We start from the raw sequence: 16,198 nt of genomic DNA, 5'->3' as shown, positions 1-16,198 counted from the left end.
CACCGTAGCGGGTTCGGAACATAGCCCCTTACAGAATAGCAAATATAACCTAACCTGACCTTTATCATGTAGAAACTCTGTGTCAAAGCTCAACAAGACAGACAGGGTATTCTCAGTCTCGCCATTTCCACCGGGTCTACGTCTCCCCAAAACGGCGGGCGTCAAAAAACACTAGGAATATTATTTATCATTTTGATCCATCTCTACACTCAACGCTACCCCCCCACGACACAGGTTGAGCCCCGAGACGTGTGACGTGAAGCGCCCGCTTCCTCTGGCCGGAGGATGCACGAAAAATGTAAACAATTCCTCTTCTCGAAACTTTCACAGATGTAACCATTTCCAGTTTGTCCTTTACCCAGCTTGACACAACATATGGGTTGGCCAAAAAAGCAGGAATCCACTCTTTCCAAACATCTCGCTCCAACCGGTCCACAATCATCCCTGGTAGGATTCTCAGGGTAAACGTTGGAAGTCTCTACCACACCTGTCGCCTCAGGAATGCCCACTTCATCCTGGTCTGACTCAACTTCAGAGCGCTCACCACTGCCGACCAACTCCATTTCCAGATCCTCAAGGTTCTCAACAGAGCATGTAGACATGTAGAAGTACGTTTACTTGGTTTGTACTCAGGAGATGAAGGTATGTACTCAGGAGATGAAGGTCTGTACTCAAGAGATGAAAGTCTGTACTCAGGAGATGAAGGTCTGTACTCAGGAGATGAAGGTCTGTACTCAGGAGATGAAGGTCTGTACTCAGGAGATGAAGGTCTGTACTCAGGAGATGAAGGTATGTACTCAGGAGATGAAGGTATGTACTCAGGAGATGAAGGTCTGTACTCAGGAGATGAAGGTCTGTACTCAGGAGATGAAGGTCTGTACTCAGGAGATGAAGGTCTGTACTCAGGAGATGAAGGTCTGTACTCAGGAGATGAAGGTATGTACTCAGGAGATGAAGGTCTGTACTCAGGAGATGAAGGTCTGTACTCAGGAGATGAAGGTATGTACTCAGGAGATGAAGGTATGTACTCAGGAGATGAAGGTATGTACTCAGGAGATGAAGGTATGTACTCAGGAGATGAAGGTCTGTACTCAGGAGATGAAGGTCTGTACTCAGGAGATGAAGGTCTGTACTCAGGAGATGAAGGTCTGTACTCAGGAGATGAAGGTATGTACTCAGGAGATGAAGGTCTGAACTTAGCACCATTCTTCTACCTTTGCGTCATGTGACTTCCGTCTTCCAGCCAAGCAGACAGAGCTAAGCTCTCTTACCATGCTCTGTGGATGCATACCTGGGGCGTATTCGTTATGCCGATTCTGTTGCAAAACATTTCTTAAACGGAAAGCAAACGGAATTAAACAGGGAGGGACCTAGCTAAAAATCAAATCAAATGTTATTGGTCGCATACACATATTTATCAGATGTTATTGCGGGTGTAGTGAAATGCTTGTGTTCCTAGCTCCAACAGTGCAGTACTATCTAACAATAAATACACACAAATCTAAAAAGTAAAAGAACGGAATTAAGAAATATAGAAATATTAGGACGAGCAATGTCGGAGTCCTGCCTGAATTTGTCAAATAGAAACTCTTGTTTTGTAACTGTTTGGACTAATGATTAGGCCCTACACCCTGGGTTTGCAGGGCAGATTCAGTTGTTGTCACACATTTTATTGCTGTGTGATGGTCTTAGCTACTATGATGCAATATATTTTCTTCAACAGAGACCCCCCCCCCCCCCCCCCCCCCCGGAATAAGACGGCCAACAATGGGTCTGTTTGACAAACTGGCTGGCTGGCTGGGGCTGAAGAAGAAGGAAGTGAACGTCCTGTGTCTGGGACTGGACAACAGTGGGAAGACCACTATCATCAACCAACTCAAACCATCCAATGTAAGTCTACACTAGTAGCCTGGATCAGTTAGGAACCTACTTCCTTAATGAACTAGATGAGAATGGGTTAGTGGTTTGCTGTGATATATAGTATGGTCATATAAAGTCACATATACAGGTGTAAGAAATGACAACATTAGTAGACAGGAGTAGAGTAACTCATTATAGTTAGTGGTTAGGGAGAGAGGAGGAGATGGAGGGAGACAGGAGTAGAGTAACTCATTATAGTTAGTGGTTAGGGAGAGAGGAGGAGATGGAGGGAGACAGGAGTAGAGTAACTCATTATAGTTAGTGGTTAGGGAGAGAGGAGGAGATGGAGGGAGAGAGGAGTAGAGTAACTCATTATAGTTAGTGGTTAGGGAGAGAGGAGGAGATGGAGGGAGACAGGAGTAGAGTAACTCATTATAGTTAGTGGTTAGGGAGAGAGGAGGAGATGGTGGGGGAGAGGAGGAGATGGAGGGAGAGAGGAGGAGATGGAGGGGGAAAGGAGGAGATGGAGGAGGAGATGGAGGAGGAGATGGAGGGAGAGAGGAGGAGATGGAGGGGGAGAGGAGGAGATGGAGATGGTGGGGGAAAGGAGGAGATGCAGGGGGAGAGGAGGAGATGGAGGGAGAGAGGAGGAGATGGAGATGGTGGGGGAAAGGAGGAGATGGTGGGGGAGAGGAGGAGATGGAGGGAGAGAGGAGGAGATGGTGGGGGAGAGGAGGAGATGGTGGGGGAGATGAGGAGATGGAGGGAGAGAGGAGGAGATGGAGGGAGAGAGGAGGAGATGGAGGGGGAAAGGAGGAGATGGAGGAGGAGATGGAGGAGATGGAGAGAGAGAGGAGGAGATGGAGGGGGAGAGGAGGAGATGGAGATGGTGGGGGAAAGGAGGAGATGCAGGGGGAGAGGAGGAGATGGAGGGAGAGAGGAGGAGATGGAGATGGTGGGGGAAAGGAGGAGATGGTGGGGGAGAGGAGGAGATGGAGGGAGAGAGGAGGAGATGGTGGGGGAGAGGAGGAGATGGTGGGGGAGATGAGGAGATGGAGGGAGAGAGGAGGAGATGGAGGGAGAGAGGAGGAGATGGAGGGAGAGAGGAGGAGATGGAGGGAGAGAGGAGGAGATGGAGGAGATGGAGGGGGAGAGGAGGAGATGGAGGGGGAGAGGAGGAGATGGAGGGGGAGAGGAGGAGATGGAGGAGGAGATGGAGGAGGAGATGGAGAGAGAGAGGAGGAGATGGAGGAGGAGATGGAGGGAGAGAGGAGGAGATGGAGGGGGAGATGGAGGGAGAGAGGAGGAGATGGAGGGGGAGAGGAGGAGATGGAGGGGGAGATGGAGGGAGAGAGGAGGAGATGGAGGGAGAGAGGAGGAGGAGATGGAGGGAGAGAGGAGGAGATGGAGGGGGAGATGGAGGGAGAGAGGAGGAGGAGATGGAGAGAGAGAGGAGTAGATGGAGGGGGAGTTGGAGGGGGAGAGGAGGAGATGGAGGGAGAGAGAGAGAGAGAGAGGAGGAAGAGGGTAGAGAAGTGCTGCTATAGGAAGAGAGGTCATGGATGGATGGATGGATGTTATTCCTGTGTAATTAACCACAACTAATCTATTGATTAGTAATTAACCACAACTAATCTATTCCTGTGTAATTAACCACAACTAATCTATTCCTGTGTAATTAACCACAACTAATCTATTGATGTGTAATTAACCACAACTAATCTATTCCTGTGTAATTAACCACAACTAATCTATTGATTAGTAATTAACCACAACTAATCTATTGATTAGTAATTAACCACAACTAATCTATTGATTAGTAATTAACCACAACTAATCTATTGATTATTAATTAACCACAACAAATCTATTGATGTGTAATTAACCACAACTAATCTATTGATTAGTAATTAACCACAACAAATCTATTGATTAGTAATTAACCACAACTAATCTATTGATTAGTAATTAACCACAACTAATCTATTGATGTGTAATTAACCACAACGAATCTATTGATTAGTAATTAACCACAACTAATCTATTGATTAGTAATTAACCACAACTAATCTATTGATTAGTAATTAACCACAACTAATCTATTGATTAGTAATTAACCACAACGAATCTATTGATTAGTAATTAACCACAACTAATCTATTGATTAGTAATTAACCACAACAAATCTATTCCTGTGTAATTAACCACAACTAATCTATTGATTAGTAATTAACCACAACTAATCTATTGATTAGTAATTAACCACAACTAATCTATTGATTAGTAATTAACCACAACAAATCTATTGATGTGTAATTAACCACAACTAATCTATTGATGTGTAATTAACCACAACTAATCTATTGATTAGTAATTAACCACAACTAATCTATTGATTAGTAATTAACCACAACTAATCTATTGATTAGTAATTAACCACAACTAATCTATTGATTAGTAATTAACCACAACTAATCTATTGATTAGTAATTAACCACAACAAATCTATTGATGTGTAATTAACCACAACTAATCTATTGATTAGTAATTAACCACAACTAATCTATTGATTAGTAATTAACCACAACTAATCTATTGATTAGTAATTAACCACAACTAATCTATTGATTAGTAATTAACCACAACAAATCTATTGATGTGTAATTAACCACAACTAATGTATTCCTGTGTAATTAACCACAACTAATCTATTGATTAGTAATTAACCACAACTAATCTATTGATGTGTAATTAACCACAACTAATGTATTCCTGTGTAATTAACCACAACTAATCTATTGATTAGTAATTAACCACAACAAATCTATTGATGTGTAATTAACCACAACTAATCTATTCCTGTGTAATTAACCACAACTAATCTATTGATGTGTAATTAACCACAACTAATCTATTCCTGTGTAATTAACCACAACTAATCTATTGATGTGTAATTAACCACAACTAATCTATTGATTAGTAATTAACCACAACAAATCTATTCCTGTGTAATTAACCACAACTAATGTATTCCTGTGTAATTAACCACAACTAATGTATTCCTGTGTAATTAACCACAACTAATCTATTCCTGTGTAATTAACCACAACTAATCTATTGATTAGTAATTAACCACAACAAATCTATTGATGTGTAATTAACCACAACTAATCTATTCCTGTGTAATTAACCACAACTAATCTATTGATGTGTAATTAACCACAACTAATCTATTCCTGTGTAATTAACCACAACTAATCTATTGATGTGTAATTAACCACAACTAATCTATTGATTAGTAATTAACCACAACTAATCTATTCCTGTGTAATTAACCACAACTAATCTATTCCTGTGTAATTAACCACAACTAATCTATTCCTGTGTAATTAACCACAACTAATCTATTGATTAGTAATTAACCACAACTAATCTATTCCTGTGTAATTAACCACAACTAATCTATTGATTAGTAATTAACCACAACTAATCTATTGATGTGTAATTAACCACAACTAATGTATTCCTGTGTAATTAACCACAACAAATCTATTGATTAGTAATTAACCACTACTAATCTATTGATGTGTAATTAACCACAACTAATCTATTCCTGTGTAATTAACCACTACTAATCTATTCCTGTGTAATTAACCACAACTAATCTATTCCTGTGTAATTAACCACAACTAATCTATTCCTGTGTAATTAACCACAACAAATCTATTGATTAGTAATTAACCACTACTAATCTATTGATGTGTAATTAACCACAACTAATCTATTCCTGTGTAATTAACCACTACTAATCTATTCCTGTGTAATTAACCACAACTAATCTATTCCTGTGTAATTAACCACAACTAATCTATTCCTGTGTAATTAACCACAGCTAATCTATTCCTGTGTAATTAACCACAACTAATCTATTCCTGTGTAATTAACCACAACTAATCTATTCCTGTGTAATTAACCACAACTAATCTATTCCTGTGTAATTAACCACTACTAATGTATTCCTGTGTAATTAACCACAACTAATCTATTGATTAGTAATTAACCACAACTAATCTATTCCTGTGTAATTAACCACAACTAATCTATTGATTAGTAATTAACCACAACTAATCTATTCCTGTGTAATTAACCACAACTAATCTATTGATTAGTAATTAACCACAACTAATCTATTCCTGTGTAATTAACCACAACTAATCTATTCCTGTGTAATTAACCACAACTAATCTATTCCTGTGTAATTAACCACAACTAATCTATTCCTGTGTAATTAACCACAACTAATCTATTGATTAGTAATTAACCACTACTAATCTATTCCTGTGTAATTAACCACAACTAATCTATTCCTGTGTAATTAACCACAACTAATCTATTCCTGTGTAATTAACCACAACTAATCTATTCCTGTGTAATTAACCACAACTAATCTATTCCTGTGTAATTAACCACAACTAATCTATTGATTAGTAATTAACCACAACTAATCTATTGATTAGTAATTAACCACAACTAATCTATTGATTAGTAATTAACCACAACTAATCTATTGATTAGTAATTAACCACAACAAATCTATTGATGTGTAATTAACCACAACTAATGTATTCCTGTGTAATTAACCACAACTAATCTATTGATTAGTAATTAACCACAACTAATCTATTGATGTGTAATTAACCACAACTAATCTATTCCTGTGTAATTAACCACAACTAATCTATTCCTGTGTAATTAACCACAACTAATCTATTGATTAGTAATTAACCACAACAAATCTATTGATGTGTAATTAACCACAACTAATGTATTCCTGTGTAATTAACCACAACAAATCTATTGATGTGTAATTAACCACAACTAATCTATTCCTGTGTAATTAACCACAACTAATCTATTGATGTGTAATTAACCACAACTAATCTATTGATTAGTAATTAACCACAACAAATCTATTCCTGTGTAATTAACCACAACTAATGTATTCCTGTGTAATTAACCACAACTAATCTATTCCTGTGTAATTAACCACAACTAATCTATTCCTGTGTAATTAACCACAACTAATCTATTGATTAGTAATTAACCACAACTAATCTATTCCTGTGTAATTAACCACAACTAATCTATTCCTGTGTAATTAACCACAACTAATCTATTCCTGTGTAATTAACCACAACTAATCTATTGATTAGTAATTAACCACAACTAATCTATTCCTGTGTAATTAACCACAACTAATCTATTGATTAGTAATTAACCACAACTAATCTATTGATGTGTAATTAACCACAACTAATGTATTCCTGTGTAATTAACCACAACTAATCTATTGATGTGTAATTAACCACAACTAATCTATTCCTGTGTAATTAACCACTACTAATCTATTCCTGTGTAATTAACCACAACTAATCTATTCCTGTGTAATTAACCACAACTAATCTATTCCTGTGTAATTAACCACAACTAATCTATTCCTGTGTAATTAACCACAACTAATCTATTGATTAGTAATTAACCACTACTAATCTATTCCTGTGTAATTAACCACAACTAATCTATTCCTGTGTAATTAACCACAACTAATCTATTCCTGTGTAATTAACCACAACTAATCTATTCCTGTGTAATTAACCACAACTAATCTATTGATTAGTAATTAACCACAACTAATCTATTCCTGTGTAATTAACCACAACTAATCTATTGATTAGTAATTAACCACTACTAATCTATTCCTGTGTAATTAACCACAACTAATCTATTGATGTGTAATTAACCACAACTAATCTATTCCTGTGTAATTAACCACAACTAATCTATTCCTGTGTAATTAACCACAACTAATCTATTGATGTGTAATTAACCACAACTAATCTATTCCTGTGTAATTAACCACAACTAATCTATTCCTGTGTAATTAACCACAACTAATCTATTCCTGTGTAATTAACCACAACTAATCTATTCCTGTGTAATTAACCACAACTAATCTATTCCTGTGTAATTAACCACAACTAATCTATTGATGTGTAATTAACCACAACTAATCTATTCCTGTGTAATTAACCACAACTAATCTATTCCTGTGTAATTAACCACAACTAATCTATTCCTGTGTAATTAACCACAACTAATCTATTCCTGTGTAATTAACCACAACTAATCTATTCCTGTGTAATTAACCACAACTAATCTATTCCTGTGTAATTAACCACAACTAATCTATTCCTGTGTAATTAACCACAACTAATCTATTCCTGTGTAATTAACCACAACTAATCTATTCCTGTGTAATTAACCACAACTAATCTATTCCTGTGTAATTAACCACAACTAATCTATTCCTGTGTAATTAACCACTACTAATCTATTGATTAGTAATTAACCACTACTAATGTATTCCTGTGTCATGCAGGCCCAGACACAAGACATCGTCCCAACCATTGGCTTCAGCATAGAGAAGTTCAAGACATCAAGGTAATTCATGATGTCTATTTGTTTCAGAGACAATAATGGATGGATGTACGATGATCAAGATGTTCAAAACTATACATTGAAGGTTGTGGGGGGAACATTGTCTTAACGTTACCAGTACCATATCCTTGGATGTGTCCCAAATGGGATCCTATTCCCAACATAGTGCAAAAGGATCTTCTCTCCAGTCTTCTAAAGCCATCTCTTCTCTCCAGTCTTCTTCTAAAGCCATCTCTTCTCTCCAGTCTTCTTCTAAAGCCATCTCTTCTCTCCAGTCTTCTTCTAAATCCATCTCTTCTCTCCAGTCTTCTTCTAAAGCCATCTCTTCTCTCCAGTCTTCTTCTAAATCCATCTCTTCTCTCCAGTCTTCTTCTAAATCCATCTCTTCTCTCCAGTCTTCTTCTAAATCCATCTCTTCTCTCCAGTCTTCTTCTAAATCCATCTCTTCTCTCCAGTCTTCTTCTAAAGCCATCTCTTCTCTCCAGTCTTCTTCTAAAGCCATCTCTTCTCTCCAGTCTTCTTCTAAATCCATCTCTTCTCTCCAGTCTTCTTCTAAATCCATCTCTTCTCTCCAGTCTTCTTCTAAAGCCATCTCTTCTCTCCAGTCTTCTTCTAAATCCATCTCTTCTCTCCAGTCTTCTTCTAAAGCCATCTCTTCTCTCCAGTCTTCTTCTAAAGCCATCTCTTCTCTCCAGTCTTCTTCTAAATCCACCTCTTCTCTCCAGTCTTCTTCTAAAGCCATCTCTTCTCTCCAGTCTTCTAAATCCATCTCTTCTCTCCACTCTTCTAAAGCCATCTCTTCTCTCCAGTCTTCTTCTAAATCCATCTCTTCTCTCCAGTCTTCTTCTAAATCCATCTCTTCTCTCCAGTCTTCTTCTAAAGCCATCTCTTCTCTCCAGTCTTCTTCTAAAGCCATCTCTTCTCTCCAGTCTTCTTCTAAAGCCATCTCTTCTCTCCAGTCTTCTAAATCCATCTCTTCTCTCCACTCTTCTAAAGCCATCTCTTCTCTCCAGTCTTCTTCTAAATCCATCTCTTCTCTCCAGTCTGTCCTTCACAGTGTTCGACATGTCTGGCCAAGGGAGATACAGGAACCTCTGGGAGCATTACTACAAGTGGGTCTGTTCACACACACATACAGTGATACACACACACACACACAGACACACACACACACACACACACACAGACACAGCGATACACACACAGACACACACAGTGATACACACACACACACACACACACACACACACATACAGTGATAAACACACAGACACACACAGTGATAAACACACAGACACACACAGACACACACAGTGATAAACACACAGACACACACACGCACACACAGTGATAAACACACAGACACACACAGTGATAAACACACAGACACACACAGACACACACAGTGATAAACACACAGACACACACAGTGATAAACACACAGACACACACAGACACACACAGTGATAAACACACAGACACACACAGTGATAAACACACAGACACACACAGTGATAAACACACAGACACACACAGACACACACAGTGATAAACACACAGACACACACAGACACACACACACAGGGTAGGTAGTAATGGTAGTGAATCATGTTGACCCTTTACCCCCTCAGGGAGGGTCAAGCCATCATCTTCGTGGTGGACAGTGGAGACAAGTTGAGGATGGTGGTGGCTAAAGAAGAACTGGATACGCTCCTCAACCACCCAGGTGAATCATCCTCCACGTTATACACCCTCCTCAACCACCCAGGGGAATCATCCTCCACATTATACACCCTCCTCAACCACCCAGGTGAATCATCCTCCACATTATACACTCCTCAACCACCCAGGTGAATCATCCTCCACATTATACACTCCTCAACCACCCAGGTGAATCACCCTCCACATTATACGCTCCTCAACCACCCAGGTGAATCATCCTCCACATTATACACTCCTCAACCACCCAGGTGAATCATCCTCCACATTATACGCTCCTCAACCACCCAGGTGAATCATCCTACACATTGATTCACATAGAACTGGATACACTCCTCAACCACCCAGGTGAATCATCCTCCACATTATACACTCCTCAACCACCCAGGTGAATCATCCTCCACATTATACACTCCTCAACCACCCAGGTGAATCATCCTCCACATTATACGCTCCTCAACCACCCAGGTGAATCATCCTCCACATTATACGCTCCTCAACCACCCAGGTGAATCATCCTCCACATTATACGCTCCTCAACCACCCAGGTGAATCATCCTCCACATTATACGCTCCTCAACCACCCAGGTGAATCATCCTACACATTATACGCTCCTCAACCACCCAGGTGAATCATCCTCCACATTATACACTCCTCAACCACCCAGGTGAATCATCCTCCACATTATACGCTCCTCAACCACCCAGGTAAATCATCCTACACATTGATTCACATAGAACTGGATACACTCCTCAACCACCCAGGTGAATCATCCTCCACATTATACACTCCTCAACCACCCAGGTGAATCATCCTCCACATTATACGCTCCTCAACCACCCAAGTGAATCATCCTCCACATTATACACTCCTCAACCACCCAGGTGAATCATCCTCCACATTATACGCTCCTCAACCACCCAGGTGAATCATCCTCCACATTATACACTCCTCAACCACCCAGGTGAATCATCCTCCACATTATACGCTCCTCAACCACCCAAGTGAATCATCCTCCACATTATACACTCCTCAACCACCCAGGTGAATCATCCTCCACATTATACACTCCTCAACCACCCAGGTGAATCATCCTCCACATTATACACTCCTCAACCACCCAGTTGAATCATCCTCCACATTATACACTCCTCAACCACCCAGGTGAATCATCCTCCACATTATACACTCCTCAACCACCCAGGTGAATCATCCTCCACATTGATTCACATAGACTGGATACACTCCTCAACCATCCAGCCAAGACTTACCAACACGTATCATTTGAACCAAGACTTACCAACACATATCATTTGAACCAAGACTTACCAACACGTATCATTTGAACCAAGCCAAGACTTACCAACACATATCATTTGAACCAAGACTTACCAACACGTATCATTTGAACCAAGACTTACCAACACATATCATTTGAACCAAGACTTACCAACACGTATCATTTGAACCAAGCCAAGACTTACCAACACATATCATTTGAACCAAGACTTACCAACACGTATCATTTGAACCAAGATTTACCAACACGTATCATTTGAACCAAGACTTACCAACACGTATCATTTGAACCAAGCCAAGACTTACCAACACATATCATTTGAACCAAGACTTACCAACACGTATCATTTGAACCAAGACTTACCAACACATATCATTTGAACCAAGACTTACCAACACGTATCATTTGAACCAAGCCAAGACTTACCAACACATATCATTTGAACCAAGACTTACCAACACGTATCATTTGAACCAAGACTTACCAACACGTATCATTTGAACCAAGACTTACCAACACGTATCATTTGAACCAAGCCAAGACTTACCAACACATATCATTTGAACCAAGACTTACCAACACGTATAATTTGAACCAAGACTAACCAACACAATTATCATTTGAACCAAGACTTACCAACACGTATCATTTGAACCAAGACTAACCAACACGTATCATTTGAACAAAGCCAAGACTTACCAACACGTATCATTTGAACCAAGCCAAGACTAACTAACACGTATAATTTGAACCAAGACATACCAACACGTATCATTTGAACCAAGACTAACCAACACGTATCATTTGAACCAAGACTAACCAACACGTATCATTTGAACCAAGCCAAGACTTACCAACACATATCATTTGAACCAAGACTTACCAACACGTATCATTTGAACCAAGACTTACCAACACGTATCATTTGAACCAAGACTTACCAACACGTATCATTTGAACCAAGCCAAGACTTACCAACACATATCATTTGAACCAAGACTTACCAACACGTATAATTTGAACCAAGACTAACCAACACAATTATCATTTGAACCAAGACTTACCAACACGTATCATTTGAACCAAGACTAACCAACACGTATCATTTGAACAAAGCCAAGACTTACCAACACGTATCATTTGAACCAAGCCAAGACTAACTAACACGTATAATTTGAACCAAGACATACCAACACGTATCATTTGAACCAAGACTAACCAACACGTATCATTTGAACCAAGACTAACCAACACGTATCATTTGAACCAAGCCAAGACTTACCAACACATATCATTTGAACCAAGACTTACCAACACATATAATTTGAACCAAGACTTACCAACACGTATCATTTGAACAAGACTTACCAACACAATTATCATTTGAACCAAGACTTACCAACACGTATCATTTGAACCAAGCCAAGACTAACTAACACGTATCATTTGAACCAAGACTAACCAACACGTATCATTTGAACCAAGCCAAGACTAACTAACACGTATCATTTGAACCAAGACTTACCAACACGTATAATTTGAACCAAGACTTACCAACACGTATCATTTGAACAAGACTTACCAACACAATTATCATTTGAACCAAGACTTACCAACACGTATCATTTGAACCAAGCCAAGACTAACCAACACGTATCATTTGAACCAAGCCAAGACTAGCTAACACGTATCAATTATGGGGTATTGTGTGTAGGCCAGTGACAGACAATCTGAATTGAATCCATTTTAAATTCAGGCTGTAACACAACTTTCTGAAGGCGCTGTTTGTGTCTGTCCCTGACGTCTAACCTGGTCCATCTAGACATCAAGCACCGGCGGATCCCCCTGCTGTTCTTTGCCAACAAGATGGACGTGAGAGACGCCCTGTCTTCAGTCAAGGTCTCCCAGCTACTCTGTCTGGAGAACGTCAAGGACAAGCCTTGGCATATCTGGTAGGTGGACTAGTTATTTGCACCCACAATCCATGTTAGCACACATTCCATATGTTTCTAGACCTGGACCAGATTTCATAGGGTCTGTTTTGTCCAACCTCCAGAACAGGCCTTTTTTATACGACAAAACCCCTGCCCTTTTCCAATCGTTGTCGAAGCGTTGGGTCCCTGCGCTGACTTGCTCTTTCGTGTCTGTTTCAGTGCCAGTGACGCTGTGAAAGGAGAGGGCTTACAAGAAGGGGTTGATTGGCTCCAAGGTATGGCAGACATTCCACACTCTCACGGTTTCTCTCAGCTCGCTAAATGTATCTGATTGTTTTACCATAGTTACGTGATGCGCGGAAACCGTAGCTTCATTAAATCGTGGTTTATTTTCCATTTGACTTCATCTATAGATGAAATGTCGCTGTGAGTATTTGATGTCTGTAGTGTTTGTTTTTAGTGCAAGTAGAATGTCTGCTGACCTGTAGCCGACTAAGCAGTAGAAACCCCCATAAGGTCCTTTAGTCAATGTCGTCCCAGTCGTCTCCCTTTTGGGTCAACGTTCCCTTCTGCCTGTATGTGACGTGTCTTTTAGATCCCTATAAACCTTCATAGCTCCTCTATGACCTCTTATAACCCTTCCCCCTCTTGGAGAACCAAATTGAGATCTGATTGTCCTCCATTTTTTAAAAATCCAGATCAAATCAGAACGATGAGAACGTGAGAGGTTGAGAGAACATCGTCTGGGTGGCGTCATGGCAACACTGGAGTCCTCCGGGCGTTGACCCCCATGGTGTAAATCCTCAACATGCCCCACCCACCACCACCACCACACGCCTCAGAAGAGTTGGAGCCAGCTATGACCTCCAACCTTTAAACATCAACCAGTCTGGGTGAAGGACTAGTCTTAGAAACAGCTCCTGGAAATAGATAGTCATTCTTTTTTCAGATCATTCACGGATCTTGCCTCCAATTCCTCTTTTTTACCCTCATTTCAAATGACACTCCCAATAATCCCGTTTTACATGAAGCATTGTTTAGTTTTTGACTGATATACTACAGTAATGTTTTTGACTGATATATTACGGTAATGTTTTTGACTGATATATTACTGTAATGTTTTTGACTGATATATTACGGTAATGTTTTTGACTGATATATTACAGTAATGTTTTTGACTGATATATTACAGTAATGTTTTTGACTGATATATTACAGTAATGTTTTTGACTGATATATTACGGTAATGTTTTTGACTGATATATTACGGTAATGTTTTTGACTGATATATTACGGTAATGTTTTTGACTGATATATTACAGTAATGTTTTTGACTGATATATTACAGTAATGTTTTTGACTGATATATTACAGTAATGTTTTTGACTGATATATTACGGTAATGTTTTTGACTGATATACTACAGTAATGTTTTTGACTGATATATTACGGTAATGTTTTTGACTGATATATTATGGTAATGTTTTTGACTGATATACTACAGTAATGTTTTTGACTGATATATTACGGTAATGTTTTTGACTGATATATTACGGTAATGTTTTTGACTGATATATTACAGTAATGTTTTTGACTGATATATTACAGTAATGTTTTTGACTGATATATTACAGTAATGTTTTTGACTGATATATTACGTAATGTTTTTGACTGATATATTACGGTAATGTTTTTGACTGATATATTACGGTAATGTTTTTGACTGATATACTACAGTAATGTTTTTGACTGATATATTACGGTAATGTTTTTGACTGATTATTACGGTAATGTTTTTGACTGATATATTACGGTAATGTTTTTGACTGATATATTACGGTAATGTTTTTGACTGATATACTACAGTAATGTTTTTGACTGATATATTACAGTAATGTTTTTGACTGATATACTACGGTATGATTTTTTGACTGATATATTACGGTAATGTTTTTGACTGATATATTACGGTAATGTTTTTGACTGATATATCTACAGTAATGTTTTTGACTGATATATTACAGTAATGTTTTTGACTGATATTACGGTAATGTTTTTGACTGATATATTACGGTAATGTTTTTGACTGATATATTACGGTAATGTTTTTGACTGATATATTACGGTAATGTTTTTGACTGATATATTACGGTAATGTTTTTGACTGATATACTACGGTAATGCCTACTCTCAAAGCACTAGTTTAATATGTCATATTCATATTGAGTTCTCCTGGTAATGAACTGTAAACAACCAGCGGGAAAAATATGTATTTTATAACGCCGATTGTATACTGTAAATGTTTGATTGATTTAAATATACGGTGTGTTTTTGCGTAGCCTAGCATGCCAGGCTCGTAGCATGAAAACAGGAATAATATTATTTATGTAACGTTGCATAGGAACTCTTCATCGAAATTATATTTTTTTGTACTACAGTCCATGACTTAATGTGTTGTCAAGCTTTATCTTGCTTAATGGTTGTACATTTTAAACATTGACAGACAGACGCTCTGCAGAAAAAAAAGGCACAAAGCATTGTAAAAATACAAAACTCAAGACCCCCTTAAATTTTTAAAAACGTCAGACCTATGAATGAGTCCCTGTATTATTTAGCTAGCGTGGGATGTAGAACTGTTCTGAGTCTTAACGTAGTGTTTACAACGGTTCTGAGATATCCATTTTTTTTTGCATTGTGCTGTTGAAGATATTAGCAGAATTGCTGCAGTGTGTATTTCACTGTGTTGTATCTTGTGTGGACATCTGGAGAGGACAGATGGTATTTTGTTAGAATATTAATCCTCCACATATTGTAAAAAAGAATGTAACATTTTGTTATTATGTTTTGATTGATCTACCTTCCGTGATACATGGGAGAATGATAGAT

General features: G+C 38.6%; 1 protein-coding gene across 1 annotated transcript; it reads left to right on the top strand.

The window, feature by feature from the left end:
• The first annotated feature begins 1,746 nt into the window (after nt 1–1,746).
• On the top strand, nt 1,747–14,426 carry LOC311119109 (ADP-ribosylation factor-like protein 6). Its single transcript, XM_084193851.1, has 7 exons — nt 1,747–1,890; nt 8,300–8,361; nt 9,402–9,470; nt 9,990–10,084; nt 13,201–13,330; nt 13,532–13,587; nt 14,011–14,426. Exons 1-7 carry the CDS (start codon nt 1,768–1,770, stop codon nt 14,034–14,036), a joined length of 561 nt encoding a protein of 186 aa, XP_084049977.1. The 5' UTR covers nt 1,747–1,767; the 3' UTR covers nt 14,037–14,426.
• The last annotated feature ends 1,772 nt before the right edge of the window (nt 14,427–16,198 follow it).

This window comes from Coregonus lavaretus (genome assembly GCF_964263955.1).
Source record: "Coregonus lavaretus genome assembly, contig: HAP1_SCAFFOLD_7327, whole genome shotgun sequence".
Lineage (NCBI taxonomy): Eukaryota > Metazoa > Chordata > Actinopteri > Salmoniformes > Salmonidae > Coregonus > Coregonus lavaretus.
This window is presented reverse-complemented; position numbering and strand designations above follow the sequence as displayed.